Source organism: Mytilus edulis, chromosome 7 (genome assembly GCF_963676685.1).
Source record: "Mytilus edulis chromosome 7, xbMytEdul2.2, whole genome shotgun sequence".
NCBI lineage: Eukaryota > Metazoa > Mollusca > Bivalvia > Mytilida > Mytilidae > Mytilus > Mytilus edulis.
In genome coordinates, this window is record NC_092350.1 from 64350985 (window position 1) to 64371585 (window position 20601).

General features: G+C 33.9%; 1 protein-coding gene across 2 annotated transcripts; it reads right to left on the reverse strand.

The window, feature by feature from the left end:
* Positions 1-1612: 1612 nt before the first annotated feature.
* LOC139481980 (uncharacterized) lies at positions 1613-19612 on the reverse strand. 2 transcript variants are annotated; one of them, XM_071265552.1, is made up of 8 exons: positions 19413-19612; positions 16941-17004; positions 14561-14817; positions 11832-12039; positions 11051-11274; positions 10110-10299; positions 4736-4930; positions 1613-3149 (listed from the first exon to the last, which is right to left on the reverse strand). In XM_071265552.1, exons 1-8 carry the CDS (start codon positions 19425-19427, stop codon positions 2827-2829), a joined length of 1476 nt encoding a protein of 491 aa, XP_071121653.1. In that variant the 5' UTR covers positions 19428-19612; the 3' UTR covers positions 1613-2826. The 2 variants fall into 2 exon arrangements, with proteins under 2 accessions (XP_071121653.1, XP_071121654.1); XM_071265553.1 differs by lacking the exon at positions 19413-19612 and adding an exon at positions 19113-19234.
* Positions 19613-20601: the final 989 nt, after the last annotated feature.

The window sequence follows — 20601 nt, forward strand, 5'->3', positions numbered from 1 at the left end:
AATTGTGTTTCGACCTTTCATTCGTAACATCATCGAAACAAAATAGTCTGTGAACATTTACTTTTTTTCAGCATGTCAACCTTATCCGTTTGGTTTATGGATTTTATATCTACAATACTTCAGTTTATGATTAAATTGTTGAAGACCAATTACACAAACTCAAAATCAGAATTGCATTCTGTCAATCTACTGGATGATGTCAGTGTTTGTTTTAATTCTGATGGTTTATATCCTTAATTTCTAGACGGTAAAGTATGTCTCCTCACGTAAAAGATCCCTTGCAACAAATTCACAAATAAGCATGTGTTATCAGTTGCGAGGTAACATTTCTGTGTATATTTAACATAAACTCATGATGTAGCTATTGTAGCAGAAGTCAAAAAGATATCCCTTTATTTTATCACTCGGTTTATATTGCTTTTATAATATGATCTCGATTTAAATATCAATGAAATGTTTGCCACTGGAATATAAGCAATCAAACAATGTGTGTAGACTTGTGAAGTAACGTAGTTCATGAGACGTACTAAGCGGTATCGCAAAACAAAATCATTTTTCGTATTTTATTTATTTGTTTATTGTTGGCAGCAGATTTTTGTAACATTTAATAGTTCGACTAGACCTTTCTAGTGGAAAGAACGTTATCATTTATGTAAAGTCGATAAAAGTGAATCCCACGTGATAATATTTGTACTCCCCACTCAATCCTTTGAATTGAGTAAGAATGAGACTCCTTTCTAGAGCACCTGGTATCATACTAGTTTGTGTAAGGGTTTATGTTGCGTAGTCATTACTTTGCTAGGCCTTGTTTTATGTAATATTGTGTGTCTGTTGGTCTTTTTCTTTTTTTAGCCATAACGAATATATGTTCGTCTTATGAGTTTGGATGTCCCTTTGATATATCACCTTCTCTTTCAAAATGTATTTGACTACATAAACAAGATGTCATTTGTCTGCAGTAATTATTGATTTCCCGATTTCTCTTTCTCATCCAGAAAATGATGCCGTTACTTGCAACTAGACGTTAAGCGAATACTATTAATGTTATGATAATTCCCTTTTGTTTTTCTTTTATGATGACTCTTCATGGGAATATATTTTTATTTCAATGCAAATCATAAACATGTAGGATTTATCCAATTGACCTCAAGATATTAGCCTCAAGACTTTTTTCAATATCTGTCTTCCTTTATTACTTTGCAGTGCGGCTTTACTTATCGTCACTTTTAAAAGATACATGTAAGGTGATTAACCATCTTGAATCACTTAAACAAGAAAATGCATGAATCGCAGACTTTTCATACATAATAAATGCGCATTCACGTGTAAGTAGAATTGCAGAAACGTATGTTAAACATGTAAAGGAGAGGCAGTACATACCACAGCTCACTAATCGAAAACTAAAGGACAATGCCATGGCACAAAAAGAAAAAAAAAGAAAGTCCGCAAGGCATTATGTATACAACTTTAGTCTGCATAGCACGAATCCAACAAAAACAATACCCCAGTAGGGTAAGTTGAACCGGCCCAACATGTTGCACCCGACAAAATATGAAGTTTTTCTTTTATTATTTGACGTCTTGTAGAGGTGAATCTAACTTATAAATCAAACTCAGTATTATAATTCTTTCAGTTTTGTTATAAAATATTTCATTTCATACATGTACCTAAAATTACACGTTTTTAATCAATTCTATTTCACGAAATACTTACACAATTCATACATAAAAAATACGATTGCAACTTGATAAGTACTAACCAATAAAATAAATCTTTATATTAAACATGTTCCAAAATGTATAGGCTTACACATGATATGTCTCAGTGCTGTTTTGACTGTTAATTTTTTCAGGATATCGGGTATCGTCAAAACAACTTTAATTGTTCAGATAATCAAATGTAATTTGGATAAACATGTAAATTGTACGGACATTTTAATACTTTAAGTACTGTTTTGTCTTCCCCCTTTTTTGGCATATCAACAATGTTTCATTCTACTGTATAACATTTCTTGAATTATACATTCCATTGATTCAAATTGTCAGGAAGGCTAGTTACATCTGCATACAACCTCATATGAAGGAGGCGAATCAAGTAAACAAAACATTAGAAAGGAAGACTGGTCATATCTGCCGGACCCCTTATACGAGGGAATGTTGGTAAACAAATCATAGGAATGGATGTGATCTCCTCATATGATAGATGCGTAGCTAGTAAACAAAATGTCAAGAACACACATGAAGAAGATTGGTACAGGTGGTAATACCTGCAGACTTATATGAAGGAAACGTAGCTAGTAAACAAAACGTTAGGAAGGCTGGTAATGTCTGCAGACCTCCTCATATAAAGTGTACGTAGCTAGTAAACAAAGCGTCAGGAAGTCTGGTAATGTCTGACGACCTCCTCATATAAAGTGTACGTAGCTAGTAAACAAAGCGTCAGGAAGGCTGGTAATGTCTGCAGACCTAATATGAAGGATACGTAGCTAATAAATAAAGCGTCAAGAAGGCTGGTAATGTCTGCAGACCTCCTGATATGAAGGAAACGTAGCTAGTAAACAAAACGTTAGGAAGGTTGGTAATGTCTGCAGACCTCCTCATATGAAGGAAACGTAGCTAGTAAACAAAGAGTCAGGAAGGCTGGTAATGTCTCCAGACCTCCTCATATGAAGGAAACGTAGCTAGTAAACAAAACGTGAGGAAGGCTGGTAATGTCTGCAGACCTCCTGATATGAAAGAAACGTAGCTAGTAAACAAAACGTTAGGAAGGATGGTAATGTCTGCAGACCTCCTCATATGAAGGATGCGTAGATAGTAAAAAAAAACGTCAGGAAGGCTGGTAATGTCTGCAGACCTCCTCGTATGAAGGAGGAGGATCTATTTCTTGATCATCAATGTTTTCTGACAATGATGCTAGTGGATGTGAGTCTAAGTCAGAATTATCTTGAATTGTTTCCTGTAATTGCTGGTCATGAACTGTTTCTGAATTGTCATTTGCAAATGATGCGGCCCATGTTTCTATGTCGGGAAAACGACGAACGTCTCTGATGTTTTCTGAAATGTCCGGACCTTCGTCGCTTGATTCAGACGCTGTCGGTTGATCTGCCTTTCTTTGATATATACTGTTCTGCATGTAGTGCATATTTAAAACTACAATAAGAGGAAAATGAGATTCTTATATGGTATCATTTTTCAATTGTTTATAACTGTTTAAATTGAATATGGTATTTAAAAGGGGTAGTATACATATTTGACTGAGAAATAAACAATTCTATCAAACTCGACTTTGCGTACGAGTAAATCTTCGATTGAAAATGTTTTCAAAATCATACTAGAAGCTTCTTGAAAAAAAAACATCCCTTTTGTTTTAGATAGATCTATCAGCAATGTTGTTAGAATTCATGCCTATATTTCTGTCGAAGTTGGGCCAAGTTTTTTTTCAAATGTTTTTAATATTTCCTATTCTGAACTTGTGATTTGGTTATACATTGTTATTTCTCATAGCCTTTGTTCAAATCATTCGAACAATTAACATAGAGTACTTCGAAGGTAAGTTAAATCGCAATTAGTTTACTGCAAAAATAACTCATAAATAGGGGACTTACAACCATATAAAAATGTTTGTATCTGAACTGACGAGATGCATAAATTATAATAATCCAATTAAAGCGCAGAGACAGAAGAGTGGCCTGTACTTAAATTGTGTAGAAATCTCGTATTATCAGATTATAGTTGTATAGAATGATGCACTTTTGCACTTGGTTTCAATTATACAGCTTTCTCCATTTCTATCAAAAGTAGAATTATAACATTTACAAATGTATAACACAGCGGTATGTGTATTTACAAAGACAAGTTGAATCTAAAGTACTTTTTGTACATGTTGTTTGTACATTTTTTTAATACTGTGGATTCATTTATTTTCGTGGGTACTAATTTTCGTGGATTAAGGAAACCTGACACTTTCGTGTATATTTTGTTTCGTGGTTTTTCCAAAGTCTTCAAACAAGCCAATGGAAAATTTACAATATGTTGAACATTTAAATTCGTGGTTATCCTGTACCCCCGAAATCCACGAAAATAGGTATCCAACGACTATCAATGAATCCACAGAAAGGTATATACACCACTCCAATAACTAAACCGAATATATTACTTCATTAACATGTGCGATTTATGTATGCATACCCAAGTCAGCAACCAGTCATTCACTATTTATCGTTGGAAGTTGTCTGTAATATTTGATTTTTGTTTGTTGTTCTGTATATGTTTAATACACAAGGCCGTTGGTACATATATTTCAGTTTGAACTTTTGTACTTGTCGGTGTCTTTTGCAACTGACAATGAGGAATGCGTTTTGCTTATTGTCGAAGGCCATGCGTTACAAATCATTGTTCAATTCTACATTATATGTATACATATATGAAAAAACATCAATAATCGTTATCGTCAGCATCGTCAATATCGTCGTCTACATCATTATCAGCATCGTCAATATCGTTCTCATCATCATTATCAGCATTATCATAGAAGTCGTCATTAATATCGTCGAATTCGTCGTTGAATCATTATTATCGCCATCTGCATTGTCATTGTCATCGTCATCGTCATCGTCATCGTCATCGTCATCGTCATCATTGCAATTGTCTTCGTCATTATCGTTTTCATCATCATCATCATCGTCATAACATAAAATCCAAAATTTAAATAAATCAATAGTACAAACTGTAATTACCTTGCCTCGGCTCACTATCCTCACTATTCCTAGATCTTTTACATTTATATTTACAAAAACATCCACACATCATTATTAAAGTACAGGAAACTATAAGGGCAATAATCAATGTTTGGTTTTCACTTTCATCGTCATCATCATCAGATGGCGAGTTCCAATCCGTATCATCAAAGTCATCAGTCCATGACGACCATTCTGCAATTAAATGTAACAAAGCGTTTGAAAATACTAACTAAAATATTCATTTGGAAATAGATAATAATTTGTACCACTCGTAAATTTTCTATTCTTTTTTTTTCCTGATTTGGCATTCATACTGTCGTATTTCGAACGGCACTAGTGAGTTTTGTATTAAGAAAGAAACATGCGTTTGGCATATCAAACAAGTGAAACTGCGAGCTACTGCTCACTGATGATACCCCGCCGCAAGTGGATAATATTAATAGTGTAAAAATATGCAAGTGTTCGGTAAACAGGAAGTTGTCGAGTGATGAATCTGAAAACGCATCACACGGTATACATTTGTAACTGACTTATATAAATCCTGAAACCAAATTTCAAAAATCCTTGTATTGTACTTCCTGAGAAAAATGTGACGAAAATTTTCGACTTGGCTAGCATGTGTAAAATCATACAAGTGTTCGGTAAACAGAAAGTTGTCGAGTGATCAATCTGAAAACGCATCACACGGTATAGCTGACTTAGATAAACCCTGAAACCAAATTTCAGAAATCCTTGTATTGTAGTTCCTGAGAAAAATGCGACGAAAAATATTCATGGGACGGACGGACTGACGGACTGACGGAAGGTCAGACAGAGGTAAAACAGTAAACCACCCCTTTTTTAAAGCGGGGGTATAATTATAAGCTTAGAGTCGGTTTTACCACTAGGTTTGATCGTAAGTCATGAACAACATGAACAATCACTGGGGTTGAGCTGATGACCGTACCTGCATTCACGGTCATCCCAAGATGTCGGATGAAAAATTAGGTCAGTATCTGTATTGTCTGTTAAAGTGTTTCTATATCATTTTCTTTACAAAACATACATTGATACGACGTAAATTTATAAAAGATTCATACGGAAATCACTTATTACTACCCAGAAATGTGCATGAAACAGGAATTTCGATTTGAAAAAATCGCTCAGATGACCGTAAATCACAATCGAGATGACCGTAACAGAATCGCCGATTCATAACAAGGGGGGCCGTAATTGGTTTTAAGTTGACCGTAATTTGTAAATGATGACCGTAACTTTTAAAGGATGACCGTCAATTCTAAGAAATATCCGTATATATATAACTACTTTTTTGTATCAAATGATTAATCGTGTTGGTATAAATGTATTTATATGAGAGTATTATCCTATAGGTAGAAGAAAATAAGACGTGCTTCAAATACATAGTTCAACATATGTATCTTTTTTTTTTTACAGTGGAGGGCTTAATTTTTTAAATGAATTCGCAACAATACATGCACATGAACAAGTTGGGAAAACATGCAACAAAAAAGCAATAAAATGACACCTTACAAGTAAAATATAAACTAGAGGCTCTCAAGAGCCTGTGTCGCTCATCTTGGTGCATATTAAACAATGGACACAGATAAATTCACGACGAAATTGTGTTTTGGTGATCGTGATGTGTTTGTAGATCTTACTTTACTGTGCATTCTTGTTGCTACAATTATCTCTATCTATAATGAACTTGGCCCAGAAATTACAGTGGAAAATATATTCTAAAAATTTACAAAAATTTACAAAAATTTATGAAAATTGTTAAAAAATGACTATAAAGGACAATAACTCCTTAAGGGGTAAACTGACAATTTTGGTCATTTGACTTATTTATAGATCTTACTTTGCTGAACATTATTGCTGTATACAGTTTATCTCTATCTATTATTATATTCAAGATAATAACCAAAAACAGCAAAATTTCCTTAAAATTACTAATTCTGGGGCAGCAACCCAACAACAGGTTGTCTGTTTTGTCTGAAAATTTCAGGGCAGATAGATCTTGAACTGATAAACAATTTATCCCCTAACAGATTTGCTCTAAATGCTTTGGTTTCAGAGATATAAGCCAAAATCTACATTTCGCCCCTATGTACTATTTTTAGCCATGGCGGCCATCTTGGTTGGTTGGCAGGGTCACACCACACATTTTTAAAACAAGATACCCAAATGATACTTGTGGCCAAGTTTGGTTAAATTTAGCCCAGTAGTTTCAGAGAAGAAGATTTTTTAAAAGAATACTAAAATTTTAGAAAAATTGTTAAAAATTGATTATAAAGGGCAACAACTCCTTAATGGGTCAACTGACAATTTTGGTCATGTTGACTTATTTGTAGATCTTACTTTGCTGAACATTATTGCTGTTTACAGTTTATTTCTATCTATAATAATATTCAAGATAATAAGCAAAAACTGCCAAATTTCCATAAAATTACTAATTCAGGGGCAGCAACCCAACAACGGGTTGACCGATTTGTCTGAAAATTTCAGGGCAGATAGATCTTGACCTAACAGATTAATTAACCCCCATGTCAGATTTGCTCTAAATGCTTTAGTTTTAGAGTTATAAGCCAAAATCTACATTTTACCCTATGTTCTATTTTTAGCCATGACGGCCATCTTTGTTGGTTGGCAGGGTCACGCCACACAATTTTCAAACTATATACCCCAATGATGATTGTGGCCAAGTTTGGATTAATTTGGCCCAGCAGTTTCAGAGGAGAAGATTTTTGTAAAAGATTACTAAGATTTACGAAAAATTGTTAAAAATTGACTATAAAGGGCAATTACTCCTAAAGGGGTCAACTGACCATTTCGGTCATTTGACTTATTTGTATATCTTACTTTGCTAAACATTATTGCTGTTTACAGTTTATCTCTATCTATAATTATATTCAAGATAATAACCAAAAACAGTAAAATTTCCTTAAAATTACCAATTTAGGGGCAGCAAATCAACGACGGGTTGTCCGATTCATCTGAAAATTTCAGGGCAGATAGATCTTGACCTGATAAACAATTTTACCCCCGACAGATTTGCTCTAAATTCTTTAGTTTTTGAGTTATAAGCCAAAAACTGCATTTTACCCCTATGTTCTATTTTTAGCCATGGCGGCCATGTTTTTTTTATGAAATGGGAAATAAAACACAAACTTAATTCTAGATACCCTAGGAATCAATCAGATGAAGTTTGGTTTGAATTGGTTCAGTAGTTTCAGGGGAGAAGATCTTTGAAATAGTTTACGACGACGACGACGGACGGACGACGACGACGGACGGACGACGACGACGGACGGACGACGACGACGGACGACGACGGACGCCAAGACAAGTGATGGCAAAAGCTCACATTTCCTTTTAGGAAAGGTGAGCTAAAAAGCGGTGCACAGCCTTCAACTACAAGTCAAAAGATTTTTTTTTCTGGGATTCCATTTAATGACATATAATAAATACACCTTTTTAAAAATGCCAATCCATGTACACCCATTGATATTATATCGTCTTTGATTGGTCTTCCACTTTGTCTTGCAAATAAATTAATAGAAAATGTTGTTTTTTTTAAATAATACGACCAAACAAGTGAAGGTGAGCTCTAGCAAAATAGACCCTTAAAATAGTCTTGTAAGAATAGTATATAACAATGGGGAATCTTGTCAATTTGTATATATATATATACAGAAGTGTCATTCATATATCAAGACAAATTAAAATTTTAATCTGCTTCCTCTGGAACCATACACATGGGCTCGTTTAATTAAAGCTTTGTTATGCTCCATTGTTAATGGGCATTATGTTTTCTGGTCTGTGCGTCCGTTCGTCTGTTCGTTTGTCCGTCTGTCCAGCTTCAGGTTAAATTTTTGGTCGAGGAAGTTTTTGATAACGTTGAAGTCCAATCAACTTGAAACTTAGTACACATTTTCCCTATGATATAATCTTTCTAATTCTAATGCCAAATTACAGTTTTATCCCATTTTCACGGTCCACTGAACAGAGACAATGATAGTTTAGATGAAGCATTCGTGTACTCTGACCTTGACATATGAGAAAAATTTAAGCGACAGATTGCGAAACAAATATTTATCGCAAGAAAAAATAATAATAATCAGAACATATACAATAGATCTTTCCACAGAAAAGTGGAAAGACCTAATATTAATGTCCTAACTTAAGTTATTCCGTAATTCAAAATAGCGTCATTTTTTATACAAATAAGGCCGTTAGTTTTCTCGTTTGAATTGTTTTACATTGTCATATCGGGGCCTTTTATAGCTGACTATGCGGTATGCGCTTTGCTCATTGTTGAAGGCCGTACGGTGACCTATAGTTGTTAATGTCTGTGTCATTTTGGTCTCTTGTGGACAGTTGTCTCATTGGCAATCATACCACATCTTCTTTTTTATATCAAACTAAACTTCAATACCGGTTCATGAACATATAATTCACTGTTTCAAAGTATGTACGAATAAATGTTGACGACCAATGGAAAACGTTTTATTACTAGAATAAGTGTTCTGATCAGTTATAAAACAACTAATTATTAGCCACATTGTTAAAAATATACTTTATCCTGATTTGTGCTGAAATAATCAGCATACCTTTAATTGTAAATTAGAGCGTACTGGTTCCTGGAAGTTTGATAGTACAAAAAATGGTATTTCTGATCTCAACAACAGGACAAATATGCCCTCCTATTAAAACGTTATATTCTTCTTTAACATTTATAGGAAACTTTAAACAATGGTCCTACAGTGATTTAAGTTGTTACCAAAATTACCCAAATATTTCACCTATTGACAAAGAAACGAATATGCGTAGGAAGTATTTTGTTTAATATATGTACCACTTTTCGACCGGGCCTACAATTAAGGTTCTGTACCATCCTATTTGATAATTTTATGCAACTGATATTTTCTTATTTCTAAAGAATAAAATGATTGGTTAGTTTAGTTTAAACATATTTATTTATAGTGGATTGTGAAACAAGTTTTGCAACTTATATTAAACCTTTCCACTTTGCGGGTGCGATTGCTGCCTTGTAGTTGCATAAGCCTAGTCTTTTTCGAAATCTACAAGAGTGTCTTTAAGTGCAAGATATATGGCTCTCTTTTAACACGGGTCCGCCATTCATCGTCCCCCTCCGACGGACTATCAAAGTTTCTCAAGACCATACTCGCAAATGGTGTCAAGGGAGAGTCGAAAATTCAGTTCCTGAAATTTTCATCCCGAAACGGGAATTCAACAAGGAACCTTTTGTGTTAGTAGCCGGGCGCACTAACCACTACACCACGGCTCTCATGGTTGATTGCTTATGGAGTCGAGCTTTGTTCCGTTCAATTGCATACATAATGGACATTACCTTTTGGTTTAGGTGTTGGAATTGGACATATATATGTATTTTTATTTTCAGGAATGACTTGAATTTCCACATTGCATCTGACTGTAGCTCTACAACCCCAACTGGAATCGTCACCAAAGGTAAATTCAACTCTTTTGTCTTTTAAATTCCAAGGAAGACACCATTTTTTCTGCAAACTGTCTTTTAATATCTAAAAGAAAGTGAGACGACATTTGTTTAATTAAAATATACAACGATGTACACAATGATTGCGTGATTTTAAAGTGATATCTGACCTCTTTTGTCGGTGAATATCACCAGCAGAGTGGTCATTGCTCCTATGCCGACATGAAAATCATTGAAATAGCTAGGGTTTTTTTATATAAAATTGACCCATTGGTATTTTCCATCCCTAAGTAAACTGGTAAAAAATAATTGAATAAGCTTGTTTTATTGAAAACTGGTGAAACAGAAAAATCTTGAAGTGAGGTTCCCAAAATTCATAAACCCGCTGTCGTAAGAGGAATTAAACACACTGATTGATGATGCCGTTGATGTTCGTACTATTGTATAATAAACTTATGAACAAATTAAATCATATATCATCTAGAAAAAAACCTACTTGCATGACTATTTTCTTTCTGCTAATTGACAATTGCCTTACAAATAGATATAGGAAGATGTGGTATGAATGCCAATGAGGCATCTCTTCATCCAAGTAACAATTTATAAAAGTAAACCATTATAGGTCAATGTACGGCTTTCAACACGAATATTTTATTAAAGAACCTTGTCATTGTTGACCTCTGAATAATTTGCTCTAGGTTTTCAGACGTACACGTAAATGTAGGTTTGTGTTTGCTACATGTACGTATATTCCACACACCAATTATTATTAATATGGTCATCTACAATTACATTCAAATGTTAAGCAATGTCTTAATTATATATAAATCTCATACCAATACAGAGTTGTTGTCAATTTTCACTTTGGCATTGCATACATTTGTTCCCCAAACAAACATGTACTGGTGTGTTTTAAAACATATTTGAGCGGAATCCTTGACATCAAAAGCTATAGAACGACATGGTGGACACCGTCCATAAGTGATATAGTTTGGAAACTTATATAATAATTCTATATCTCTACCACCGGCACAAACGTCACGTCCACAGTAATCTGTTACTACAATAAAAATATGTAATTGCAAATGCATTCATTACTGAAATAGGTATGACTTAGATAAGTATTTACATTAAAAACCTCAGTTACGTGTTTCCAGATAAATTAACAATTTATCAAAAACCATGGCAATTGTTTTTAAATAACTGTACCATGTCTAACATGTAACTAAAGCATTGCTAAAAACATAAATCCCTTAAAAAAAACACGTAGGATCCAAAATATTAACAAGAATTTGGGTTTACTTTTCTTGTGTTCTTTCTTCTACCGAAACTACGTGTGTATTATCATATGTAAAAGGCTTGTTACCCAAAACATATTATAAGCATATCACCATGATCATATGTTTATTGACGAATGCAATTTAAAAGCTTGGTATCAATAACTTATGACTAAATCATGACACAGTCACTTTATAAAACCAGCTGGTATGAACTAACTATCCCAGCATCACGACCAAAAAGTCCGAAAAAATCAAGAAAAAAATAACATTTTGAAAGACGATTTAAAAAATAAGGCATTCATTTCGACAAAGAACTACATTCTTTTATCATACTTACGCTTCTTTTTTGGTATTCCATAAATTGTAGGCGTTCGGTAGCATGACCAGCAGGGACCAAATGTGATATTAGTCATTATCTTGTCAAATCTGGTATTGATGTTATCAATGTATGTTGTAGTATTCACAACAGAACGAACATACCGCAGAAATATGGCTCTGGTGGGAAAATGACCTGTCCATGAAGGATTATAATCACAGTCTAGAGTCTGTGGAAATAATTAATGTATCTTGTACTATCACGATTAACAAGTTGAGAAGTCATTTACGATTAATTAGTTATCAAAGGTACCAGGATTATAATTTAGTACGCCTGACGCGAGTTTCGTCTACATAAGACTCATCAGCGACGCTAATATCAAAATATTTATCAAGCCAAACAAGTACAAAGTTGAAGACTAATCTGACCCTTATTTTTTTTAGAGAGGGTGTATTAACAAGACATTTATTGAGTCAGTCAGTTGAAATCAACCCTTCATAAATTGTATGGACGCTATTGCGACTCGATTGCAAATTGACCGGTACAGAATATCCGTTTCACAGATGATATTGGATACTGTATGTTCCTTGGGTTGTAATTACAATCCCCCTCCCATTTCACGAATGAGGCTAGGGTACAGAATAATACTATTTACCGGGTTTGTAATAATATGAGCAATACGACGGGTGCCACATGTGGAGAAGGATCTGCTTGCCCTTCCGGAGAACCTGATATCATCCCCCGTCTTTTTGGTTCGGGTTCGTGTTGCTTTTTGTCTGGTTTTCTTTGTGTACTATTGTTCGTCTACAATGTATCTGTTTCCTTTTTGGTCATTTGTCATGGCGTTGTCAGTTTTTTTTTATCTATGAGTTTGAACGTCCCTCTGGTGTCTTTTGCCACTCTTTTAGAGAGTAACCCAACAAAATAAATTACAATATACACCTGCAGTGATTCGTATTATTGTTTGTTCACCTAAGTAAACAGTTTCTGTAAATAAGACATGCCAATACCTAATTATGACTGTGTAATTAAAACCAGCAATACAAGCGCTGTTCAATTGCGTTTTGAGATTTTCGCTGTTCATGTATTGATATTGTGTCATGGGGAGATGTCCTATATCCTTTCTGTTGTATTGGTACATCATATTTATGAACAGATGTTGAGTTACAAAAATAAAAATTGGTCAGAGTCTGAACTGATCAGAATGAGATGAAGTGAAATTGTTTTTAAATATCTAACAACATGAGTTCCTCAGTTTGAATAAATGTGAAATAGAAAAAATCTTCAAAACTAGAGGCTCTTAAGAGCCTGTGTCGCTCACCTTGGTCTATGTGCATACATGTATTAAACAAAGGACACAGATGGATTCGTGACAAAATTGTGTTTTGATGATGGTGATGTGTTTGTAGATCTTACTTTACTGAACATTCTTGCTAAAAATTGACTATAAAGGGCAATAACTCCTTGAGGGGTCAACTGACCATTTAGGTCATGTTGACTTATTTGTAGATCTTACTTTGCTGAACATTATTGCTGTTGACAGTTTATCTCTATCTATACTAATATTCAACAGCAAAATTTCTTTAAAAATTACCAATTGTGGGGCAGCAACCCAACAACCTATTGTCCAATTCATCTGAAAAATTTCAGAGCAGATAAATATTGACTAGATAAACAATTTAACCCCTTTCAGATTTGCTCTAAATGCTTTGGTTTCAGAGTTTTAAGCCAAAATCTACATTTTACCCCTATGTTCTATTTTTAGCCATGGCATCCATCTTGGTTGGTTGGCCGGGTCACCGGACACATATTTTAAACTAGATAATCTAATGAAGATTTATCTCTATCTATAATAGTATTCAAGATAATAACCAAAAACGGCAAAATTTCCTTAAAATTAACAATTCATGGGCAGCAACTTAACAACGGATTGTCCGATTCCTCTGAAAATTTCAGGGCAGATAGATCTTAACATATTGAACAATTTTACCCCACGTCAGATTTGCTCTAAATGCTTTGGTTTCAGAGTTATAAGCCAAAATCTACATTTTACCCCATTGTTCTATTTTTAGCCATGGCGGCCATCTTCGTTGGTTGGCCGAGTCACCGGACACATTTTTTAAACTAGATATTCCAATGATGATTGTGGCTAAGTTTGGTAAAATTTGGCCTAGTAGTTTCAGATGAGAAGATTTTTGTAAAAGTTAACAGACGACGACGGACGACGGACGCAAAGTGATGAGAATAGCTCACTTGGCCCTTCGGACCAGGTGAGCTAAAAATGCATAATAGCATGTTTATGACTTATGAATGTAATGTATGTCCAATCTCCCTAACTAATTAGATACGCACAGCCACTTGCCCTACCAACATCACCATACCATCAGCCGGCTTATTCAAACCCGGCCAGAAATAAACTTCTAATGTTAAAATGATATAAAATAATGCATTTTTCTACACTTTGTATTGAATATTCTCGAGCTAGAAAACAAATAATGGAAGAGAAGAACACTTCTTAAGGCGAGAATGAAGACAGGCTGACAAGACAGTCGTCTGCGGAGGAATATTGTTTTTCACCTTCATTTTGCTTGTTGACTGTCTAATTGACACAAATTAAGTGCGGAGGAAACTTGTTTTTAGAATGACTGTGCATTTTTATCAAAGTGTGTTGATGAATCATAAACGTACTGGTATAGTTTTTAAATTAACCGAAGAAAGCTGTGACATTATTGTAAAAAAAAAAAGTTTACCTCAATGTTTCTATTAATTATAGGATCTCCAGGGTAAATTTCTACTTTATATTCACAATCAAGGATGCTCTCCAAGGAAACTGTCACTTCTATTCTACTTTGCATGTAGGTACTATATTTCAGTGTAACTATATAATAACATCCGTCGATGTCTGAAACATTACCGCTTTCATTCCTACGTAGTATAAGCTGGACGTCTTTATTTTGCCTGGTCGACAGCACATCGGTATTGCAGTTTTCCCTGGTAAGATCAACAACTGTAAAACATTAAATTTATAATGGTATGCAATATAACTATGCAATATTCAGTGTACAAATGGCACTGCGAATTTAAATGACAGAGTGACATGTTGAGGATATTGTGTTTAGATTATATAATGATAGCATCATTGACATATTTGTTTATTATCTAAACCATGTGTATGTCAAACATATCAAAACACTTATGAAACACCATAAAAAGTTGTGCTAAGCTCATACCTCAGGGTGTCCTATACTAACACAGTTGGATCAGATTTCCAGTGTATGCAGGTCTTTGGTTTTATACATTAGCAAGAAGATAGTTATAAGAAAATATGGTATGAGTGCAAATGAAACAACTCTCCATCCAAGTCACAATATGTAAAAGTTTACCATTATAGGTCAAATTAGTGTCTTCAACACGGAGCTTTGGCTCACAGCACCCGGAACAGTGTAAAACCATTCAAACAGGAAAAAAACCGGTCTAATCTCTATAAAATCGAGAAATAAGAAAAACGTACGAGCCACATCGAGAAACGACAATCACTGAACAAGTCTATCAATGTATTGATTTTTTGCCTTTTTTTTGCGTTGAGGGCGAATTTCCACTTGGTACTCTAAACTTGCAATGTCTGTTTTTGTAAATGAAAGAAAGGAAGAGTTCCTGTTACCAGATTATGCTGCAATGTAATGTATATTGTGTATAGAGCTAAAAAAAAGCAATGTCTATTGTGCGTATACCCTAAACGTATATTCTGTAGTGCACGCAGATCCTAAACGTGTAATGTCTATTATATTTAGAATGTGTATCATTCCAGGAGTCGTCCGCTTTGAACAGGTTTTGCTGTAAACAATTAAAAAAAGGAAAAACAAATTTCCTATTGCCAGATAGTGATGCCTTTACCAATGTTATTGCATCGCTTTCCTTCAATAGTAGAGGGGGGATATGAGGGGTCCTGATCCCATAATCCCGGGCTTAAAAAACAAAATCCCGAGGTCCCGAATTTAAATAAAGTAAATCCCGACATCCCGAAATCCGAAAAAAAGGATTCCCGGATCCCGAAAGGGTAAATCCCGAAATCCAAAGCTTAAAAACACCCGATCCCGGAGTCCTGATAAAGGTCCTATCCCCCCTTCCATAGTACACTGCTTGTTACTGCCGCAATCAGACTCCATATTCAGGCAAAACGGTCGTGTTATTAAGTATTTAGTTTCGTATGTTGAAGTTTCTATACTGTTGTTTATCTTTTGATAAAAACAAATCGGTAAGGTTGAGTTTCCCCTCGGTATTCTCTTTTCTTCTTCGGAAGTATTCCTTGGTAGCATAAAACGGAGGAGCTGTAATTTTATTTCGTAATGATACGTAGTTTACTTTTTGGATGAAGTCTAAGGAACACTTAACTGATATCAAAGCAATATCATAATATGTACCTCCCTAAAACGCCTAGATCCCTTCGAACATAATGTTATAAAAACATAAACCCGTCTAGATATTTACATGGTTAAGGCAATTCAAAAGTGAGAAAAAAATGTGCTTAAAAATGCGATTGTTTCAGAATATTCACGTGTTTTTCAGAGTGCAGTATGAGGCCGACAAAATATTCACTATAATTGATTTTAACAAACTTGTGGGTTTCAAATCGTTACTTTAACATGAGTTTGCGTCTTTGTTGACGACTGCATGATCAAATAAGGTTTATCATTGGTTTCTAAACGTCCAGTGGAAAATATTTCATGCATATTCAGGACGAGAACAATTAACAGTAAATACAATAGAAAGGTCCTGTCATAGAAACCGTCCGGGACAAAAGTCTTCGAAATTTGAACTGCCTATTTGTATTAATTTTTTCACGAGACATCGGATTTAACGTTTGACATACCAAATGAACACCTACTAATTGTTTAACACTGTATATGTTATCTTTTTGTTATTGATGTTTTTGGGGATAGGTGGCGTCTTTGTATATTGTTTCGTTGGCGTATATGTATACCCCTAATCACCTTTATTCACTTTTTAATGTATTATTCTTATCTTGTTTCTATTCCCTATTACATTTATTTTGAAATGTCTCTTCTATCATAAGTTATTAACTATTTAGTATGAGATTAGGAATTATAATTTGCTAAGATGCATACATACCTTCTTGTACAGTAATAGATGCTGTATATATTAACAAGAGTAACGCTACGGAGACAAAATGGATCTACAATGAAAAGAATAAAGGGTAGATTTACTTTATTGTATGAAGGAAATATCCAGATTTGTTCTTAGTTGACGTCCTTAGATGTTCTCCAAACATCAATCGTAAAGCCCACAGGTACTTGTCTAAAAAATAATCTTATATATCTTGATAAAAATTATGTAATATTTAAGGAATGACTGTAATATTTTTTCTGTCTATTCGAAATAACATAAAAGAAATGTGGTGCGTAGCGGGTTATTTTAAAGTGTGCACCATATTTTTTATGTTATTTCGAATAGACAGAAAAAATATTACAGTCATTTCGTATAATTTATTTCTAAACTCCATTTTAAACCGGAGTAAACCATGAAAAAACGTTGATGACCTCACGGTCACATGACAATATTATGTCTATGAGCTGATAAACCAAACAACGTCAGCCGGATCAGAAGACGCGTTACATCCAAAATTAAATTTTGTAAGGTATATAGGATTTTTTTTTGAGACAAGTGCCTGTGGTATAGGCATGCTATTCAATAGACAATAATAGTGCATTGACTTGACATATCAACGATATAAGGATGAGGCTTAGAAACGGGGAAATGCGAGGCTGTGCCGAGCATTTTCCCCATTTCGGGCCGAATCCTTATATCGTTGATATGTCAAGTCAATGCACTATTATTGTCTTTATACTGCAATCTAAAAAACATTTTCAATTGTTGTTTATTGTGTTAATGTTATTTATTTGATTTAAATATTGGGGAAAATCCCACTTTAAAAAGGCCTCATATCACACAGACGGAGAAATATAAAACACGATGAAATGTACATCATTACCGCAATCAATGATGAACGAATTCGTTGCTTACTAAAATACCATCAATAAACATAAAACATAATGATTTATAGGTTGCAAACAAAAAAATATTAATAAGTGAAATATGTTTTCCCAAAAATTGCAAAAGAAACAAGTTTGAGTCGTTAAACGCATCGTTGTTTACATTGGAAATAAGAACAGGTTGAAGAGGTCGTATGAATAATTAAATATAATTTCGACAATTTCTATTCAAATATTCATGAGGAAAAGTGATATCAGGTCAGTGACCGTATATGGCATAGAAATATAGTCAACGCATTTTGACTGCTCAAATAGAACGAGTGCAGTATAAAATATTGTAGGTCAAGGTTAGGGAGTTACCATTTAATTTCCATGGGGGCTGTGGATGAAAAATTGTGTCCTGATTTTTTTAAGTAATAATCTCTGGCCTGTGTATCATTTTTCATTGTATTCGGTCCTGCCTTTTTTGATAAGTTAACCGGTCTTTTTTACATAAATTATCATCCTTCCTGGGTTTTTTTCCATGTTGCTTATATGGTAACTCTCTTATTTAATCCAGCTGCATTCACTGCAACGGACAGCGGCTGGACTTTTCCTACGGAGCAAATCACATTATACAAGTATAAGTTGTCTGAATTTTATAGCTGTTCTACTTCTATACATGAACTGTATAGAAAAGTGGATTGTGAAGTTATTATGACTTGTGTTTTATTTTTTTAGGGGACCGTGGGTCTTTTAAATTTCTCTCTACTAATTTACCAATGTCATCAGAGTCCAAACTCGTTCTATTAGTGGTAGCTGATGTTTCTTTATGTATTTGTTTTCTATTTGAGAAAATATCATCAGTATACTTTGAACTCAGAGAATATCAGCTTTTCAACAGTTAATTCAACCACATATTTTATTTACCTCAAACAAAGACAGAATTTGTATAAAAATTAGTCTTGAAAACATAAACAAATACATGTATGTTCATTCATCAATTATTTTAAAATGAGGGGACCTTGTATTGTGTCTTGCTTCAGTCTTCCAGATCAAATCAATCAATAATATGGAGCTCTTGCGTAAACGTAGTATAAAAACTGTATTTTTTTTGTTTTTTTTACAATGTGCATTGCATTATGTCAACGTTAAAAAGAATTGGAAATAAATTGATTTCCGGATATCTTTCCAGTCTTTTAACCACAGTGAAATTTATCAATTGAAAACAAAGAAAGAACCGATATATAACGCGTAAAATAATACAAATGGAATAAAACAAACAAGTTATGTGTTGTTGATAAATACAAACCTATGTGATCGATCTAACTATTTCAAATAATTAACATCGGATTCAATGAACCATGCATGATAATCGAAATGTGTAATTTCTCCGTTTGATAATCATTTCCTCAGTCAAAGATAGATCAATGCCATTAAACTATTCATGATCATACTTGATCCACTGATTAAGAAAACAAGGTCAATACACAATAGTTAAATATATATATATACTTTAAGAAGTACGTGTGTTGTCTATTGATTAAAGAATTTTCTTGATAAAATGTACAACGTTTTGTTAAATCTTTATATGAAACAAATATTGACTTACGAGTGAAAAAAACATGTTGTTGTTCCAATAACATAATGAATTATCGTCATGTATCGATCAATATAATCGATAACTGCTTGGAATAAGTGATTATAATCCTCAGTTATCATACGGAATGGTGTAGTTGGCTACACACGGAATCAAAATTAACAAGTAAAGATTGAAAAAATGTAGGGGGTAAGAATGTGCGTTATTGGAATAAAGTAATCTGGTGGCCTTTACAAATAATTAAAATATATTTGAATACATAGTTATAAATGTAGAGGTTTTTTTTCTGGGTTATACTATAATTACCATATCAAAAGCTAACGTTCTTACTGCCATAACTCTCTATATATAAAAATTAAGATATATGTGCATTGTCGGAAAATATAAAATGTATTTGTATGAGCTTTAAAAACACGACGAAAAACGAGACTCGTCGAGCTTTTCTCATGTTTCGCAGCGACGACAATATTCGTATAATGTTTTTATCCTGCAATTTTCAACCGGCACTTGCAACTTTAGTTGTTAAAATTGTCTCCAGAAAAGAGGACCCCAAAATAAAATGTTACGGCAAAAAAAAAAACATCCACATTTTCACTTGCTGGGTAACAGGAGATTTTCCTTGTATAAATAAAGCAAACACTTAAATGTGCACATGCTATTTGTGTAATAGTCAGAATAAAACGCTGTCTGTATATTTACCCTGATGATAAAAGTGTTTTATTTTTTTATCAGCACAATAAAGATATAAGATTTTCACTATTAATAAAAAAACCATAATACTTAAATTTTACAAAAACAGTGATAACCTATAATTATTTGATAACAGAAACGTAGATGCATTTTGAAAGATTTCATTCCAAATCCGAAAATACAAATCATTTTAAGCGTGCTACAATTTGATTTGCGGGAGGGGGCAACCTCTGTCCTGCTTCTTTTTTTAGTTGCTTCATGTAAGTTGCTCATCCTGCTTTTTTCGAATTTCAATATAAATATAAAATTAATTGCTATTTTTATGCCCCATTTATGGGCATTACGTTTCTGGTCTGTGCGTCCGGCCGTTCGTATGTCCCGCTTCAAGTTAACATTTTTGGTTGAAGTAGTTTTTGATGAAGTTGAAGTCAACTTGAAACTTAGAAAACATGTTCTCTATGATATGATCTTTCTAATTTTAATGCCAGATTAGAGATTTTGTCCCATTTTC